Below are 17,393 nucleotides of genomic sequence, written 5' to 3'. Positions count from 1 at the left end.
CAAAACTCAATGTTTTGGACCAATTTCGAGAAAATTTGCAGTAAAATCCGAAAAAAAAGTGAAGACTTGTTAATTTTGTGTGAATTTTGCAGATTTGTGAAAATCTGGAAGGACTTATTGATGCAGTTCGGAGTCTAGAGGGGCACATAAAAAGCTATGGTGGGCCAGATTTGGCCCCCGGGCCTTGAGTTTGACACCTGTGATATAGGAGCTTGAGTTAAGTAAACAATTCATTTATATTGAAAAATACTAGTCAAATTAGTATTTTTTAAATTACTGACTTAAATAAACTCCTATATCTTGCTGAAAAGTAACTTGAATGTTAGTTTTGTCTTATTTCAAGTGTCTAAAATCTCTGCTCCAGAAATCAGACTAACAATCGTAGGATTTTGTGGTGTGTTTGTTCCTTACAGCGGGGTGGAAGACGTTGATGGCGTGCACCGCCGCTTTGCCCTTCTGCTTGAGCCCGAACACCAGGTCGATCCACTGGCACAGCGTCTGGGAGACGTGCTCCGACTCCAGGGCCTGCCGGTGGATCAGGATGAACAGGCGCGGGTCGTTGCGAGCCCACGGAGGTAAATTCACGTGATTCACCCTCTCGCCATTCTGACGAACCCCAAAATCAAAACCTGCGCCGTCATAAGCAAGGTGTCTAGTTAATGACATAAATGACAACTTTTGTGGTAATAAAGTGGCAATAAAGTAAGGAAAATAATCACCTTCCCTGTTGACCAGGAACTCCGGGAGGTAGAAAAACTCTGGGATGAGCTCCTTCACGTCAGTCATGGACTCGTAGGAGGACAGACGCCACGTTGTGTTCATGGAGTGAAACGTCCGGTCCGGGATATCAAAGCTCTGATCTGATTGAGGTCAAAGAAAATGAAATTTAACATTCAAGCTGCTGCTTGAACACACCTCCTTTCATGAGCTTAAACACCCGGCTTGCTGAATACATTTACAATCGCATGAAAGGAAGATCAGAAGAGAGAGAGGGAGAGAGAGATGATTTAAAAAACTAAAACTGAAAAAGTGTCCATAATCAGAGAGAAGCACAAAAATAAAATCTTCTTTTTCAGAGGAAGGAAAGTATTCTGCAATTATGCCTTCACGTTAATACTTGAACCGCCTCAGATTTTTATCGTCCAGTTTCGTTCTATTGATTTCTACTAGATCCACATTTTAACTTGGTGATGCTAATTATTTTTGCTAAAGTTCTCCAGATCTTTCTCTTATTTTGATTCTGGACTTCAGCTAGGCCGTTTATAAACTTTAAACGCGATGTTCTCACAAATAATTTGTTCACTTATTTAAGTTATTCATTTTTCTTTGTCTGTAAATATGTATATATTGTTATAACACACATTCTTAGCTGACTTTGTTTATTTATTAGACAAGATACTGAAATCAACTCATAAATGGGATTTTTCTTTTTTTTTTAAGTACAGAGCTAGATTTTATTTTTCAGAGCTATAATGACTTATAGCAACTCTTAGATTCTTTATTTTATTAAAATATTGTGTTGATTTTGTTGTGCAGATAAAAAAACCTTTTTTATAAAGACAAAAAACTGAACTAAAGAACCCAAGTGAGCCCATCTGCTCACTTGGGTTACTTCAGCAAAGTCTTAATTAGCGTCTTTTTTATTTTATTTCTATATTTCTTGCTGCCACAAATTTGTATTTTTTTGAAAAATTGCTCAGGATAAATGTCATATTTCAGGTGGAAAAATAAATTGGTTTCGATGGTTTCACATTTTTACATCACAACCAGCCTGACAGTTTTTAAAATCCACTGTAAACATATATATTTTTTATTAATCATGAACTATAAAACCAAAATGCTGAACTCTGTTTTGTGTCTCTTTAAAGCTCAGAAAACTTTAGAGCCAAACTGACCCTGGTAGGCGAGGAACATCTTGGTGAACGGCGGCATTCGGACCAGGAAGTGCAGAACCGTGCCGCTGTTGGAGTAGTGTGAGCCGTAGTGGTAAGGCTGGACGGGAGGCATGGGGTCGTCCTCACGAATCCCCTTTTTGTACTCTTCCTCCAGGTACTGCGCAGGAAGCACAAACACATAGACGCGCTTTCTCACAAAAACATCCAGCAAACCCTGAAGAAAAGAAAACGTCAAAGCCTTACCCTGTAGTTATCAACGTAGCGATCCTCTTTTTCTTTCGACTGAACTGCAATGGGTTTGTTTAAATTCCTGCAAATCAAAAATGTGAGCAGAGAACAAATGAGCTGAAAGTCTTTAAATCAACAAGAATTTAACTAAATGCACAACACCCACACAAACATACAAGATAATGGTTTTCCATTAGCCATTATGCAAGACGTAAGCCGACCTGTAGATGTTTGCGTCCTGCAGGTCGATGGTTTCGCTGACGTAGTCGCTGAGGATGAAGGGGAACACCGGGTACTGCATGAGGTCGTTGAACGAGCGGCCCGCGTGTTTGTTGAGGTGCGTCAGGTACTCAAAGTTTGTGATCTGACCGGAGCTCCACAGCTGGGTGAGCGCCAAGATGTTCCCGTGCTCCAGCAGGTTGGGAAGGTCAGAGGTCAGGATGTTGTGGTAGACGTCATCCCGAAACTAAACCCAGGAAGTACAAACAGTTTTTAAGACAAAAAGAGAAACTTGCTCTTGTTTATAAAGCTTATTTAATTTAGGCGAATTTCTTACTATTTGTATTGTTGGTGTGTTTGTAATTTTTTTGTTGTGTTTTGTTTTATCAAAGCAGGTCTCTCTTGCAAATGAGATTCTGGATTTTAAAGATTAAACCTCTATAAACACAGGTGAAATTAGTATTCATTCATTTATATTTATTAATTAAGGCGAAAAGTGAACACAACCTTGTTTGTTTTGAATTATGCAGGAAAAATTTTAAATTCTTCTGGTATTTGAAAAGTAAATGTTCTCGACTAAATCCCTTTGAGTTTTATTTCATTTGAAAAATTTCTGCATCACCTTGGTGTTGTCGAAGGCTAACAGCAACGTCCTGCCGTTGGTCAGAAATATCTCCACCGCGTTGTCTCTCAGCTGCCACCATCGCTTGTGCACCTCTTTGATTTCCTCGTACGTCCAAGAGAAAGACGGCGCCTCCGTCTCGCCCTGAAGGATCTGTTCAAACAAGAAACACGTTTAGATATGAGCGAGTCAGCTGAGCATCGATCCACTAACTCAGCCGTTTACCTGGCTGTCATGAGCATCAGCGGCGTTGTCCTCCACAAAGTGCATCCCAGACTTTCCTGTGAGGAAGAGAAGAGTTGGATTCAGTGAAAGCTTACTCTTTGTGTCGGTACCTGCACTGCAAAACCACCAAGTCTTAACAATTATTTTTTGTCTACTTTCCATTGCAGACATCTTAGTACACTTGAAATAAGACAAAAACAACTTATAGCTAACTTTTCACACATGATTTTAATTTAATTTCTTATTTAACCATTTAAGGCCTAAGTTTCAAATGTCTGTCTGGATATTTTTGCTTACTTTAATTGTACGCTGTTCTTTAAAAGTCCTGTGAATAAATATATTTGCCCATTTATCCATAACAACTGGAACTGTCAACATCTAGAAAGTTATTTTCACAATTTACCGTCTATTAAAAGAGTGCCACTCAGATTAATTTCACTGCCTGCTATGGTGGGGGTGAAATTACCGTAATAACCCGATATCGCCTGGAAAGCGCAACGTCTCGCCTTTCAGAAACTGTTGGAATTTTTCAGATAGGACAAAGTGTCGAGGAATTACAGTGCTGCAAACTTGGCTGAATCATCACTGATCCGTTCAGTCTGGAAGGGTTAATGGAGACAGAAATCTCAAAATTGTGTTTTTTCGACAAAGATTTGTGGACAAAGATTAATGGAAATGCAGATACTTAACATAAGACATCTTTGCCATTTTATAAGTGAATAATCTGCCAGTGGATCAATACTTTTTCATTAATATCAATGAATTATTGACTCTAAGCAAGCTCCTATTTGTTTTGTTTTATTTCACATGTACTAAGATATTTGCATTGGAAGCTGAACCAAAAATATTTGATAGGATTTTTTGCAGTGTGCAGCTGCTGTTAGCGACGGTCAGCGTTTTACCCAGCAGCAACTCTCCCGCCGTCTCTCTGGACGGGGCGACGCTGGTGCATCGTCTGGTGAACCTGAGAACAGAAATACATTTCTTTAACACCTGAGAGCAACGTAGCATTTAGGAAATCAGTGAGCTTTACCTGATGGACTCGCTAGTGGCTTTGTCCTTAACAGTGGAGGAGAAGAAGGAGTGAGTTTTGTCCTCAAACAGGAAGGACAGAGGAGGCTTCACTGTTTCTGAACACAGGGCAGAGATCAAATGTTTAAAAAAAAATGATGCATCAAAAGCTTTGGAAGCGGAACTTAATCAGAGTTTATTCACCCTCAGGTTTCCGTCTGTCTTTCAGCAGGTATTTGTTTGGTATGGTGAGGTAGCACCGCTGCAGCCGCCGCCGTTCCCGGTTCGGCCCTTCAGTGGGGTCCAGCTGCCACGACGTCGGGTAAGACGTCTGGTCGTACCAAACGGCGCTGAAACGCAAAGTAAACCCAGATTTTACTTCTTAGAAAGTCTGGGATACCACTGCGGTTTCTGCACATCTTTCATTTCCAAACTGCAGATTTTTTCAGAGTTAAATGCTCAGACGTTCAAATACAAATGTTTTAATTCATTTGGTCAAATTTTTTTGCAGTATTTATTGATGTGCCATAAGATTTGAAAGTAGGATTGAATATGATTAATCGATAACTAATTTAGGAATCGATTAAGACTTAAGAAAAAGCTAATTGTTGAAAGAACAACACATTCAGAACAGCAGCTAAGCCAAAATTATTTGACATTTAAGATAAAAAATCCTAGAAATCCTGTTCTACCTAAAACCTCTCAGGTGGCATAGTTTTTGTTTCAAATTATGTAAAATAAGACCTCCTATTAAGAACGTTTTGCTATGCAGAAGAGTACCTGGAGAGAAAACACCATTGCAAAGGAAGAACCCTTTTAGTTTAATTATCTTAAAATAAAACAATATATCTTGAACTAGATTGCATGTTCAGTGTGAAAATTACTTAAGCAATCAATTTTTTCATAGTCACATTTTTATGTCATGAAAAATTTTTCTTCAATACATAATTTGTTTTTTTCTGTACTTCAGACTTTTTAAGACAGCTAAAAATAATTTAAAAAAAAATGATACGACCATAAAATCAGCTCGGTTTTTGTAACCGATATTTCTGAAGCGAATGAAGCCGTTTAGTTCACCCACCGGTCGTGTGTGAGCTGCTGCACCAGCTCCTGCCAGTGGCGACTGGCGCTCAGGTCGGTCTTGTACAAACCCCTGATGTGCTGGATGACTTTCTTCCTCTCCATGCCTTGCTTCAGAGACACGTTTTGGGTAATATCAGCCGCAATCTTGGAAATATCCTTGGATTTCCCATCAAGCCTCTGAATTAGGCTGAGCAGGAATGAGAGAGAATTAAAAATAATCATCCACCAACATTTTTTTCTGTTTAAAGCTGCAAGGCGTGACATTTATAAAAAAAGTATTTTCCACTATGTAGTGACAGTATAGTAGGAGAGATGATCTGTGCTAATTAGGAAACCAATCAGAGCTCAGAGGAGGGTCTTGGCGCTGTCAATCAAGCCCTTGTGTCCGCCGCTCCTTTACTCTCTGGTATGATACAACTATCAGCAGAGCTAAGGCTAGTTAGCATGGAAACTGATAATGGTGGATAAACGGTTGTCCTGTAATGTTGAGTTGTTTTTCCTCCACTAGCACATTTAGTAGCAAGTTCATGAAGATGATTGACAGCGCTAATACCTTCCTCCTTGTTCTGATTGGTTGTTTTTGACCAGGAGCAGTGCATTTCTTAAGACGGCAGTAGCAGGACAAGGAGGTGGTGAAGGAGATCGATCTTTTCACAGATTATTTGTGTCATGTTATACAATCACAACATGGCGACAGTTTTAACAAATGTGTAAAAAAACATTGTGTATATATATATATATATATATATATATATATATATATATATATATATATATAAAGATTCCCAACTTACTTTTTCTGCGTGTTTGCCATTTTCTTTTCCCATGCAGCTTTGCTCGTCTTCTCTTCTGCTTCAAACTTCATCTTGTCCTGCATCAATAAAGCAGAATCTCTTTAATATTTCTGATTTGTAACGGTGAAATAGTGACAGTGATTTCCATCCTCCAGTCTTCTCCTTCACAATGACAGCTTTTACCTCCTTTATGGCCTTGAGAAGGTCATGTTTGTGTGGCACGTTGAGTGGGATGCAGCGATAGCCACAAAGCTTCAGAGAGGTCATGAAGACACCCACAGCGCTTTGCTCCTCCTTCGTCAGCTCGTCTTTGTGATCGTGCAGCATCTCGAACAGGTACAGGCTCAGTTTCGGCCCGTGCTGAGGGAAAACAGAGTACCAGGGTAAAACCCAACGTGAACAGCTCAGAGGAATAATCCAGGAGAAGCAAGAGTTTCTTAATCACCTCTAGTCCTGGGCTCAGGCTCTCCTTCAGGATATCTATATGCTTGTGATCAAACACAAACTCAAGTGCCTCCTTTCTGTCCTGCAGTGGAAGCGAAGGGCTGAGCGTGTGCACCAGGAGGCGACCTATCTGCACCCTGAAAGTATCCTTGCAGGACCAGAGGATCCGCCGCCACTGATGATTTGGGGCTCCACCACGACCCGTGCTGCCCTGCATCCGCACGACAAAAACAATTAGTAGACAGAAAATACACAAGATCTCTGACACACAGAAAAAAAAGGCTCAGTGGTGGAGAAAGTGCTGGAAAACCATACGTAAAGGTGACTTATTAGATTTATTTGAACAGGCTAGGATAGGTCTGTAGGCTACACAAAACATTCATTACTTTTGCACACAAAATTGCACGTAGACAATCAGATTTTAGTCTGCTGAGTCGCAGGTAAAAATGGTTGCAAACATTATGCAACCGTACATCTTTGAAAAGCAGAAGTAGAGCCTCCTGCACAACCAACAAGAATCCAGCAAGTGTTTTCTGAATGGCAAGTCAACAACTAAACACCTGTGCTTTCCAGCAGCCATTGTACAGCAAAAACAGTAGTAAATCTAGCTGACCAAAGGTGCTGGAGCTTCGCTTGGGTTGCTAATTGCGACTTAATAATCGGGATGTTTTTGAAATGGCCCATTTTCCACACACTAAAAAACATTAACTTATTGGCAAAAAATGGACAGGTGTTTTTTTAGCACTAATAGTTCCTCTTTAAGTAAAAGTATAAATAGACTTATAACATGGAAAAAATGTCTTGTTACAACATTAAATAATTATTTTTACTTAAAACAAGCTCCCATTTCTTTCTGAAAAGTTACTTGTAAGTTAATTTTGTCTCATTTCAAGTGTACTAATGTAATGCATTAGAAACTATACAAAAAATACTTGGTAAGATTTTGTGTTTTTGCAGTATAACTAAAGCACAGATGCTTTAGTGAAAAATGTAACGAAGTGCAGTTTTTATACCAGGCTGATTTTGATCCCGTCCGTCATGAGCTTCAGGATGTCCTTCTGAAAACTCTTCTTGCTAGCATGTGGAAGGATAAAGGGAGTTGGAGAGTGCGGGACAGAGCACGACCCGCTTTCGTTGTGCGCTTGATCCCCCGGATCCGGCGTGAAGACGTGGTGGTCCGGAGAGTCCGGGATGTTCAGCAGGTCGAATAAATCCTCACTCACGTCTGAAACGAGGGAAACATTCGAACAGAAGCCAGGATTAGCTGACAGACGGGGACAATTAGAGGGCAAAACTCCAAGGATCAGATGAAGTTTACCGTGGTAGATCAGTCTGTTGACAGCCAGAACCACAAGCCTCTGCAGCCGTTGGACAAACTCAGTCTCGCTGGCACGGATCGGGTTTTCCTGGCTCATCCTCCTCTGCATCATCTGGTGGAGCTCGTCGCTGGCGACAGAGCGCATCCGCATCAGGAGAGAGTCTGTCTGGGCCAGAGAGAACCGGCGCCGGCCTGCAGGGGGCAACGCCAGCAATGAGCTCAGTTTGAATACAACAATCTCTAAAGAAAGAGTCTCACTGAAGTATTCAGACACCTTGGGTTTGTTCACATTTGGTCTCATTACAACCTAAAACTTCAATTTATGTTTTATTTTGTTAAATGTGAAAAATTAAAAGTTAAATAAAGTAATGCAAAATAGTGAAGTGGAAGAAAAAGTACACATTAAATTTTTCTTACAACTAAAAAGGTGGTTAAATCAGGGAGGTTTATAACGGATATAAAAACAGATATAGCACCTTTGTTACAGATATAATAAGACGACATTGTGGAAAGTCCAAAGAGCCAAAGGTTGCAGACCAACGATTTGCGACATGAAATCCCAATTTAATAAAATTGATGTTTGTGGTTGCAACAGGAGAAAATGTAAAAAAAAAACAAAAAACAAAAAAACAACAAAAAACACGTTTGAGGGTGTGAATACTTTTGTGAAGCGCTGAATAAGTTTCCAGAGAAGGATCTTTCAAAGAGAGGATGATTATACTGCAAAAACACAAAATACTACCAATTATTTTATATTTAGTTTCTAATGCAAATGTCTTAGTATACTTGAAATAAGATAAATAAAAAGAAATATGAGCTTTTTTAAGTCAATAATTCCTTGACATTGATGAAAAAGTACTAGTTATGAGTAAAATAATCTGACATTTCTCCATATTAGAAGTTACAATTTGTGGAAAGTTCCATGTAAGTTTTTTTGTGATATTTGCACAAGAAACTAAACCAAAAATTCAGTGTTTTTGCAGTGATATCTATTGAAATGCTTGACACTGACTCATGTAAGCATTCGACTTGAAAGCACCAGCAGCAGCAGAGGATGCTGGGCAACGTTAAACCCTAAAGCGAGGGAAAGGATCCGAGTTCACGGCAAACACGGGAGAGATGCTGGACTGTCTCCACTGTGGGTCAGAGTCCCAGCTACCTGCATCACAGTGGAGCATGTACGACGGCGTGCCAGTGGGGGAGGGGAGAGGGGAGTCCTGGGACAGGAAGCTGAAGGGGGAGGGCATTGGGATTTGGCCATAGGAGCAGTAGTGCTGTCTGGGGATGCGGGGGATAATGAAGTCTTTCATGGCAACGGAACCTTAAGAGCAGGACGACACGAGGATCAACAAAACGGAAGACGGAAAAAAACTTTAAAAACACGCATCAAGTCTGCAGCGTTCACCTGCTATGCTCTTACGCTTCTGATAGATTGCGTGATGCGGAGAGGTCGGCGTGTTAACAGCACTGCTCAGCTTCGAAGGCTCCTGGTTGGCCGTCGTCTTTATGAACTCGATGGCCGACTGGAGGACTCTGAACTGCAAGGCCACAGCCATTTCTGAAGACACAGATTGAACATGCTTATTTTAAAAGGGCTACCCCATGAGGTTTTAAAAAACACCTTTATGACTTCAGAGTTCAAACGGTTATCAAAATATACAAAATCGACAAACATAACCCTGTAAAAACTGCATGAAAATGGAGATTACAGTTAAGTACAAGTAACTACATTCAGTTGTAACATGAGTCTGAAACAATCAGATTAATCGATTATTGAAATAATAATCAAACAATTTACTACTCAAGTACAGAGACTAAAAAGAAAGAAAGAACAACTCAGGCCAGTAACTAACCCAAAACTGTACAAAAATAAATACATTTAGCAGTTATTTAGCTCATTAATCTTCTTTTTCATATTGGTGTTAAGTTGAGCAGAAAAGGCTGAACTTTGCACATTTTGATGTTTTTGCTATAAATGATTAAGTGTACACTAAATAATTGCTGTTTAGTGCCTAAAATTTCATTTTAGGCAGCAAAATGTTTGTTTTCAAAATTAAATAAAAGGAACTAATGTATTTCTAATATTTTCTACTAAAAAAATCAGCAAAATGTCCCAATTTATTTATCTGATTAATGTATTAATTGTCAAAATAATACAAAATTTCAATAGTTTCAAAAGTTAAAAATCTTATTTTAAAGGTAAAATCGACAGGGAAGAGATATTCCCAGACAGTCAATTTATCAGCAGCAAAATGAGATCTCTTTTCTACTTTTTCACTCGGAGGTTATTTTAGTTTCTTTCTGCAGCAGAACCCGGCCGCTCGGCTCCGTCCTCCACATCAGATCGCAGCAGATGAGAAGCCCGGCTTGCTGTCTGGGTGTGAGCTGAATGCTAGAAACGCATCCCTCACCCTGGGTGCGTCTCATCTTGCTGGTTTGCATGAAACCCAGCAGGGTAATGAGGTCTTCGATGATGCGGAAGTACTGGGACCCCGAGGAGCTGCAGGAGTGGATAGTCACAGCGACTAGCATCTGCTGGATGTCACACACCAGGAGCTTGTAATCATTCAGGGGGATACTGCAGAATGGCGAGGTAGAAAGTGGAAACAAAAAAAGCACACAAAGTCATGCAACGCAGAGCAGCAGAAAGAGGATTAATGATTTAATGCCGTGTTACAACTTCTCGTCTGTTCTGGCTGCCTCACCCATTCTCCATGCCGTTCAGGGTAGAAAGAGTGTTGAAGAGCACGTAGAGCAGCCCGTGGTCAAGCAGGATGTCTGCCAGCTTGGGGCAGGCATTGACGAGCTGCAGCAGCATACAAAGGATGTTGTGCACCAAGGAGTTCTCATAAAGGGAGTTCTCTATAAGACCCAACACGGGGATGATGCAGCGCCTTCTGAAAGGTGAGATATTTTCCATTTCCTCCAGGTCAAGACTGTGGAGAAGGAAACGAGGGAGGAAAATAAGAGGCGGGATTCACAAACATACACCTCCAGTGAGAGTGATCAAAGTGATGATTCCACAAAAAATACATTTTAAAAGCAAGAACTGGGTGAAAAAAGTTGTTATTGATGTTATAAGAGACACACTGAGCCGATATTAATTTCTGTATCCATGCCGATATTGAAAAATATTCTAGATCAGGTATTGGTGGCCGAAGCATAAGGGCAGATCTATGCTGTTTAATTTTATGCTTTATTATGTATTTTACATTGTATTTAGAATTCCTAATTGCAAGAAAATGCTTTATTTATACAGCACATTTTCAGCAACAATGCAGTTCAAAGCGCTTTACATGAATTAGTAGAAAATACAAACTGAACTGTATTGGTGCAGAGTTGTCAAATAAACTTGCAATTCAGTACATTTATGTTTTCAGTCATTTCAGGCTTTTTCTCTGTACTGGCCGATACCAAACCTCAGATAACAGTATCAGTATCGGAAGTGAAAAAAGTCGATCGGTGCATCCATGATAATAATCAACACAACCATCTTCTGTAGAAAACGGTCCTGATTGAGGGATTTGATAGTAAAAAGAAATGTGTTTGGAGGAGCAAAGGCGACACTTTTAAACTTGAACGAATGCTCCTATCAAGCAGGGTGGTGGTAGTGTCATGCTTAGGGGTTATGTTGACTCACTCTTCCTCTAGGCCCATGGGTCGCCCAAACAGCATCTCCAGGAAGCACTCCAGCAGCCCCTGGCTGCCCTGGTGGATGTACAGCTGGTTGGCCAGCAGGGAGAAGCCGTGGTTCTTCAGGAACTTCTCCTTCTGCTCTTTGAGAGCTCTGCTGAAATAGGCGTCTAGGAGCTGGAAGCAATAAAGAGGAAAAAAATTGTCTTTAAACTACAGCTATCAATGCCAACACCTTATCGCATGGGATTAATCTAAAAAGTTTAGATTAATCTCTCCAACGGAGGCAGCGCGTTACACGGCCTTGTACTGCGGTCAACAATGTAGAGTCGCAAAGATGAGCGAGGAGAGTCACAAAAACAAGCCATGGACGTTTGGATAATGATGAATTATCCTTCCACTATGGCTGAAAAATAAATCAATAACTATATATTGTGAAGCACACATGATCAATATGAATAAATAAAACATCTGATAGAAAAAGCAATATTCATTATATAGAATATTCATTGATTCAGATTGATACTTAGAATTTAAATGTGATGGATTATTATTGGATTATACTCCAGTTACCCCGCCACCCCCATTAAAGGATATTCATTGAATTCTGATTTACAACCGCACTGCATTCTGGGGGATGTAGGCAGAGGAAAGACTTTAGCCGCTTAATCTCTCATACTAAGCTAAACAAAGTTGGTGGCGGTAGGAGTCTCGCACCCTTTGTAGCGGTAGTAGAAAAAAGATGACTGGTGCATCCCTACTTTAAACCACAATAATCCAAACAACATGACGCAGATTTGTACCCACCTTCATGACGCCTTGCTGGATGAGCGGTGAGGGATGATTGACCAATACAATGAGCGCCTCTGGCTGGATCAGCTTGTCCATGACCTCCTCCAGCATGAGGTCGGGCAGCAGCAGCAGGACGCCCCTCAGGAGATCATAGAGTCCGCAGCAGATCAGCACCAAGCAGTCCTCCGTACTGGACCTGAGAGATAAAACCTGTTATAGTACTGGCTTTATTAAACTGGAGGGTTATTTTTGCTGTATTGACCTGTCATTGGCCTCTGTCTTGCTGTGCGTTCTGTCGGAGCCGGGCGAGTATGTGTAGCTTTCCCAGTCTTCAGGCATCGAAGCCCGGTCGGCTGCACTGGGCCAGCGGGCGACCGTTAGCGAACCATTTGGGAACGGGAAGGCCAGACCCAGACTGGTCAGGTTGCTGTGGCTCCTCTGGAAGGACTGGATGCCCTTCAGACTGTCGGGGCGACGCGGTGCCTCCTCGCTGGCCCAGTCCTCGGACTCCACGCCCCCCACGCTGCCCTCCGCCAAACTGTCGACTTCTGCCGACTCGTCCCGGTCCTCCTCCACGCTGATGGACGGCGTCTGTGGCGCGCCACCCTCCCCCGCGTCCTTGGAGTCGCAGATCGTCTTGGCGGACTCGCAGCTGCTCAGGAGCTGCTCGTCGCCTCCGACCTTCTTGAGAGTCTCCGTGCTGCCCAGAGCCTGCTGGGAGGCCAGGGAGACGTCGTTGCCTTCGGCCGTGTCGCCCGAGCTGCCGTGGCCGACGCGAGGCGTCACCAGAGGCGAGGAGTACGGAGACGGAGCCGCGCTGGGAGGCCGTAAGGACTGATCATCACCTCCGTGTTCAGGGAAAGGAGCTAGAAGATGGCCTGGGAATGATACCAGTTCACCTGTTCAGGTATGCTGTGTAAGACTTCATTAAAAAGTTGTCAAATCTTTGCTCATGCTTATTTAAACCTATTATTTCTCATAATTAATTTACCGGCCAGTTTACAGGATCTCTAAGACCGTTTGCTGGACTATTGCACTGTGAATGTAGGTAAGGTTTCTGCTTTCTATGCAATCATACAAAAACGCACCACAAATGGTATCAAATATGGACTTGGTTGTTTCTTCAGTCTGCAGAATTTCCATGTAAATAAGGGAGATTTCTGCACCTACACCATCAGTTTAGTCCATAATATATAAGAGAAAACATCATCAGTGTTTTAATCAGTAAAATATGCTGCTGCAGAGGTTTTATTGTTTTTTTTAAAGACGTTGCCTGGAGTACAATTTGGTGAACAGTTATTTGTTCTGTGTAAACGTGTCAGTCTGAAGCACTTATGCTAACAAAATCTAGAATTTGTATTTTCTTTTTTTTTTTACCTTCACTGATGATTGAGCTGATCCCAAAGGCTACGAAGCATAACTTTTTTTTAACTTAAGCTTAAGAAAGCCACACCTCTCATTGGTCTCCCAGCAACTTGCCCATAGGTACAATTTGGAGGTGTGTGTGCTCTACTATCAAACTCAGATGCAATGTGGCTTTAATTTCCGTCATCCCTTCAGTGAGTTGTATGATCTTGTAGTAGGATCAAGCTACAAGAATTTTTGTTTATTTACAAGAATATAGTCATAATCTTTGTAGAATAAAGATATTATTTTACCACAAGAATGTCTTAGAATTATGAGAAAAAAAGCAGTTTAATGAGAAAAAAGTATGGTTAATTTTTCATGTTGGACTTCTCATAACATTTCTACATCATTCTCTTAAAATTATAACTTTTTTCTTGCAATTATAAAAGAAAATGTCTTAGCCTGGCCCTTATATATTGTTGTAGAGTTGACCAAGAGAACAGAAGCTGTAAAACACGACCATCAAACAAGATGGCCGCCCCACTCAGAGTGCTGACATCACTCTGAGTGACGGAAATCCAGATTTTCCAAAAATTATATTTTCAAAACTAAAAATTTGATTAATCAGTAGAATCAATGTATTGCCCAACTGTAGGACAAACTGATCATTTGTACTTAATGCTATAGAGCAGTGAGGTGAGCTGCACATGTACCTTCATGGGGGCCGTCAGCAAAAACAGTTGGGGAGAGAGACACGAGGGAGCTGCTGGCAGACCTTCCTCCGCTGTTGGAGCGTCTCAAGTACATAATGGACTGCACCTTTTCCTGGTACAGCTTCCCATCTGAGAAACATCAAAGAGAGCTCAGAGCTTTGAATCACTAAAGCTTTGATTTAAAGGGCCAGTATCACATATTTTACAGGCATACAGTGCAATTTTACATAATTTCTTTCAATATTCTAGCAGTTATTTACAATTTGCAGTCCATTAAAAGAGTGTTTCATAAGATTAAAATGAAGAAAAACATGCTTCCTGCAATGGCTGGAGTGAAATTACCGTAAAAACCCCATATTGGCTGGAAAGCGCAAAGTCTCCTCTTTCAGAAACTGAAAGAAGAGACAATTTCAGACAGCACAAAGTATTGTGGAGTCACAGTACTGCAAAGTTTGCTTGTAAAAATGTGTTGTGGGCGCTCCATTCAGCCGAACAGTTAACCAATTTAGCAACATTTCTACTATTATATGAGAAGTAGCTGGTATATGCTCATTGCTGGCAGAGTTGTTAGCTGTTGCTAATTGCTGTTGGCTAGTCTGAAGGAGCAGAGTGAGGAAGTCATGTAGGAGTGGTGCTCTGTGAGGCAGAAGCTTAGAAACTGCAGCTCAGAAGAGGACCTGCGTTTAGAAGGTGGGGCTCGGTCCATTCAGGCGTTTTGCACAGCTGAATGGTTGCCATGGAGATTAAAGGATTTCTCAAACATGCATGAAAGAATCAAAGCACCACTCCAGGTATGTTTTTCAGGAGGGAGTAAGATTATAACATGATATAAAGCTCAACAAAGTTAATTTTACTTGAAATTGCCCCTTTAAAGGTGCTGCGTTCAGCTTCCTTACCGATGTGCAGCGAGAAGTAGAAGCTGGATGGCGTGTGACAGACGTAGGTGTTGGTGGGCGGGTGAACGGCCAACAGGAAGTTGCAGATGAGCTTCAGCAGATCCATGTCTGGAGGAGAGCCCAGCACTTCCTGGATGATTTTGATGAAGGACAAAGACACTTCCTGAGGGATGGACGTTAGGTGGTCGTCCCGGTGCTCCTTAACAGAAACACATTCTTAGTAACAGCAAAAGAGAGGAAGTGGAGGCGACATTAGAGCTGTGTTATTCGGCTGGATTACCTGTAACACCTGGCAGGTGAGCAGGAAGCGATGTACGACTTCAGCGTTCAGGAACTGGCGGATGTTGTAGACCTGATGCGGATGGTGAACCCTGATGAGGATCTCTAAAGCGGCAAGCAGTGTTTCCCACACACCATACTAACAAATAAAACAAGGATATTAGGTTACTTATAAACACTTTGTGATTTTATAATTAGGCACAATTTATCTGCATTTAACCCCAAAGGTAGGGTTTATGATGAAGGCAAAAATTATTTGCCCTCATCAAATTAAAGCCTCCATCTTTATAAGTCTTGAATAGAAATATTTTAAATAAATAGTAAAAAAATATATAGGAAATTCACCAGCTTTAAACACTGAATGTTGAATATGAAATATTCAAAATTGTTCTGTGTTGTGCAAAAAAGAAAACCTTATAAGGAGAGTTGGGTAGTAACAAGTTACATTTACTCACTTTCACAAAAACTGATTGATGCAGAAGCAAAGACAGGAGGAAAAATCAATATGTTTCCAATTAAATTATTGAAGACCTTCTGACTGCGTCTGAATGGATGACATTTACACACCGAGCAGCCTTGTCAGGATTGATAAAAGTCTGATCTGTGACCAGCTTCACTGCAGTGGCCGTAAATCTTCAGTCCTTTAGGACTCTGGAAGCTTCAGGTAATAAATGCTACAAGCATAAAGTCTTAAACCTCGGTAACGTTTTGCAGTAATGTATTTTTAAGAGAGTACTTTTACTTTTACTTGAGTAATTTTCTTATGAAGTGTAACTACTCTTATTTAAATAAAGAAAAGTATCGAACTTTTCCCAAAGAAGATGGATGCATTTTATTCAATGAGATGTTAATATTTGCAGAAAAATGGGTATATAAAAAGTATTACTGGTATTTTAGTTTCAGTGTGGAAATTCAATGCAATTATTGCAACAAGTAGCTGAAACCTGAGTTTGTTATTCGATAAACACAACAGGATGGACTTTTTTTTTTTTTTTTTACAAACAAGAAAACATATTAGTTGTAGTTTTAGTGTAATATGGCAGGAAAAACTGAAAAATGGTTAAAAACCTGCATTTGTTGTTATATTTATATTCAAAAACACTAGTTGGTTCATTATCACTGTTAGTCATAGTTATTATGAGCCATTGTTGAAGGTCCAAAGAGCCACTCTGGAATATTAATTAATATCAGTTTTAGACTTTAGGACAAAACTCATGTCTATGTGTGCGTTCACCTCAGCCTGAGCCCAAATCTTCCAGTCCAGCAGGATGTCAGAGAGCAGCCTGATATCCTGAACCACAGCCACAGACTCCGGGTCCAATCGAAACTGGCCGTCGTCCCCCAGGATGAGGACCGGTCCACTGAAACAGCCGTCCAGCAGAGTCTACAAAGAAGGGACAAGTCAGTGTTCAAACTCATCAGGCACACACCGAAACAGATTGATGCAGAAGCAAAGACAGGACAAAAAAAAATCAATATATTTCCAATTAAATTATTGAAGACCTCATGACTGCGTCTGAATGGATGACATTTACACACCGAGCAGCCTTGTCAGGATTGATAAAAGTCTGATCTGTGACCAGCCTCTCTGCAGTGGCTGTAAATCTTCAGTCCTTTAGGACTCTGGAAGCTTCAGGTAATAAAGGCTACAAGTGTAAGGTATTTTTACTACACCATACTTTTAACTTTTACTTGAGTAATTTTATTATGAATTATTTCTACTCTTCCTTATAAAAAAGTAAAAAGTAAAAGAAACTACAAGGTTGTTTTAATAAAAAAATTGACCAGATACACACACTTGCAGGTTTTATTAAAGTTTCATAAATTTCACACTGGAAGGAACTGATTTGTAAAAAATGTTTCTTTTCTTGATTTTGCTATTCTGTATATATAT

At 40.7% G+C, this 17,393-nt stretch overlaps 1 protein-coding gene across 1 annotated transcript in view; it reads right to left on the bottom strand.

Moving 5' to 3' along the window:
• The window catches only part of lyst (lysosomal trafficking regulator), a gene marked incomplete at its 5' end in the record, with an annotated part of 59,652 nt that overhangs the window by 8,157 nt on the left and 34,102 nt on the right, over positions 1-17,393 (bottom strand). The window contains 26 exons of the mRNA XM_015036242.1: positions 412-629; positions 720-860; positions 1,896-2,052; positions 2,139-2,205; positions 2,345-2,589; positions 2,965-3,117; positions 3,190-3,245; positions 4,092-4,153; positions 4,223-4,319; positions 4,405-4,550; positions 5,282-5,470; positions 6,078-6,154; positions 6,261-6,437; positions 6,523-6,732; positions 7,535-7,746; positions 7,840-8,031; positions 9,245-9,397; positions 10,251-10,417; positions 10,545-10,775; positions 11,480-11,649; positions 12,280-12,460; positions 12,527-13,142; positions 14,325-14,453; positions 15,221-15,419; positions 15,501-15,638; positions 16,734-16,883. Of these exons, the coding sequence (XP_014891728.1) occupies positions 412-629; positions 720-860; positions 1,896-2,052; positions 2,139-2,205; positions 2,345-2,589; positions 2,965-3,117; positions 3,190-3,245; positions 4,092-4,153; positions 4,223-4,319; positions 4,405-4,550; positions 5,282-5,470; positions 6,078-6,154; positions 6,261-6,437; positions 6,523-6,732; positions 7,535-7,746; positions 7,840-8,031; positions 9,245-9,397; positions 10,251-10,417; positions 10,545-10,775; positions 11,480-11,649; positions 12,280-12,460; positions 12,527-13,142; positions 14,325-14,453; positions 15,221-15,419; positions 15,501-15,638; positions 16,734-16,883 (4,533 nt within the window). The remainder of the gene's footprint in view (positions 1-411; positions 630-719; positions 861-1,895; positions 2,053-2,138; positions 2,206-2,344; positions 2,590-2,964; positions 3,118-3,189; positions 3,246-4,091; positions 4,154-4,222; positions 4,320-4,404; positions 4,551-5,281; positions 5,471-6,077; positions 6,155-6,260; positions 6,438-6,522; positions 6,733-7,534; positions 7,747-7,839; positions 8,032-9,244; positions 9,398-10,250; positions 10,418-10,544; positions 10,776-11,479; positions 11,650-12,279; positions 12,461-12,526; positions 13,143-14,324; positions 14,454-15,220; positions 15,420-15,500; positions 15,639-16,733; positions 16,884-17,393) is intronic.

Source organism: Poecilia latipinna, unplaced genomic scaffold (genome assembly GCF_001443285.1).
Source record: "Poecilia latipinna isolate Pla-1442-1.1 unplaced genomic scaffold, P_latipinna-1.0 Scaffold362, whole genome shotgun sequence".
NCBI classification, from domain to species: domain Eukaryota; kingdom Metazoa; phylum Chordata; class Actinopteri; order Cyprinodontiformes; family Poeciliidae; genus Poecilia; species Poecilia latipinna.
This window is presented reverse-complemented; position numbering and strand designations above follow the sequence as displayed.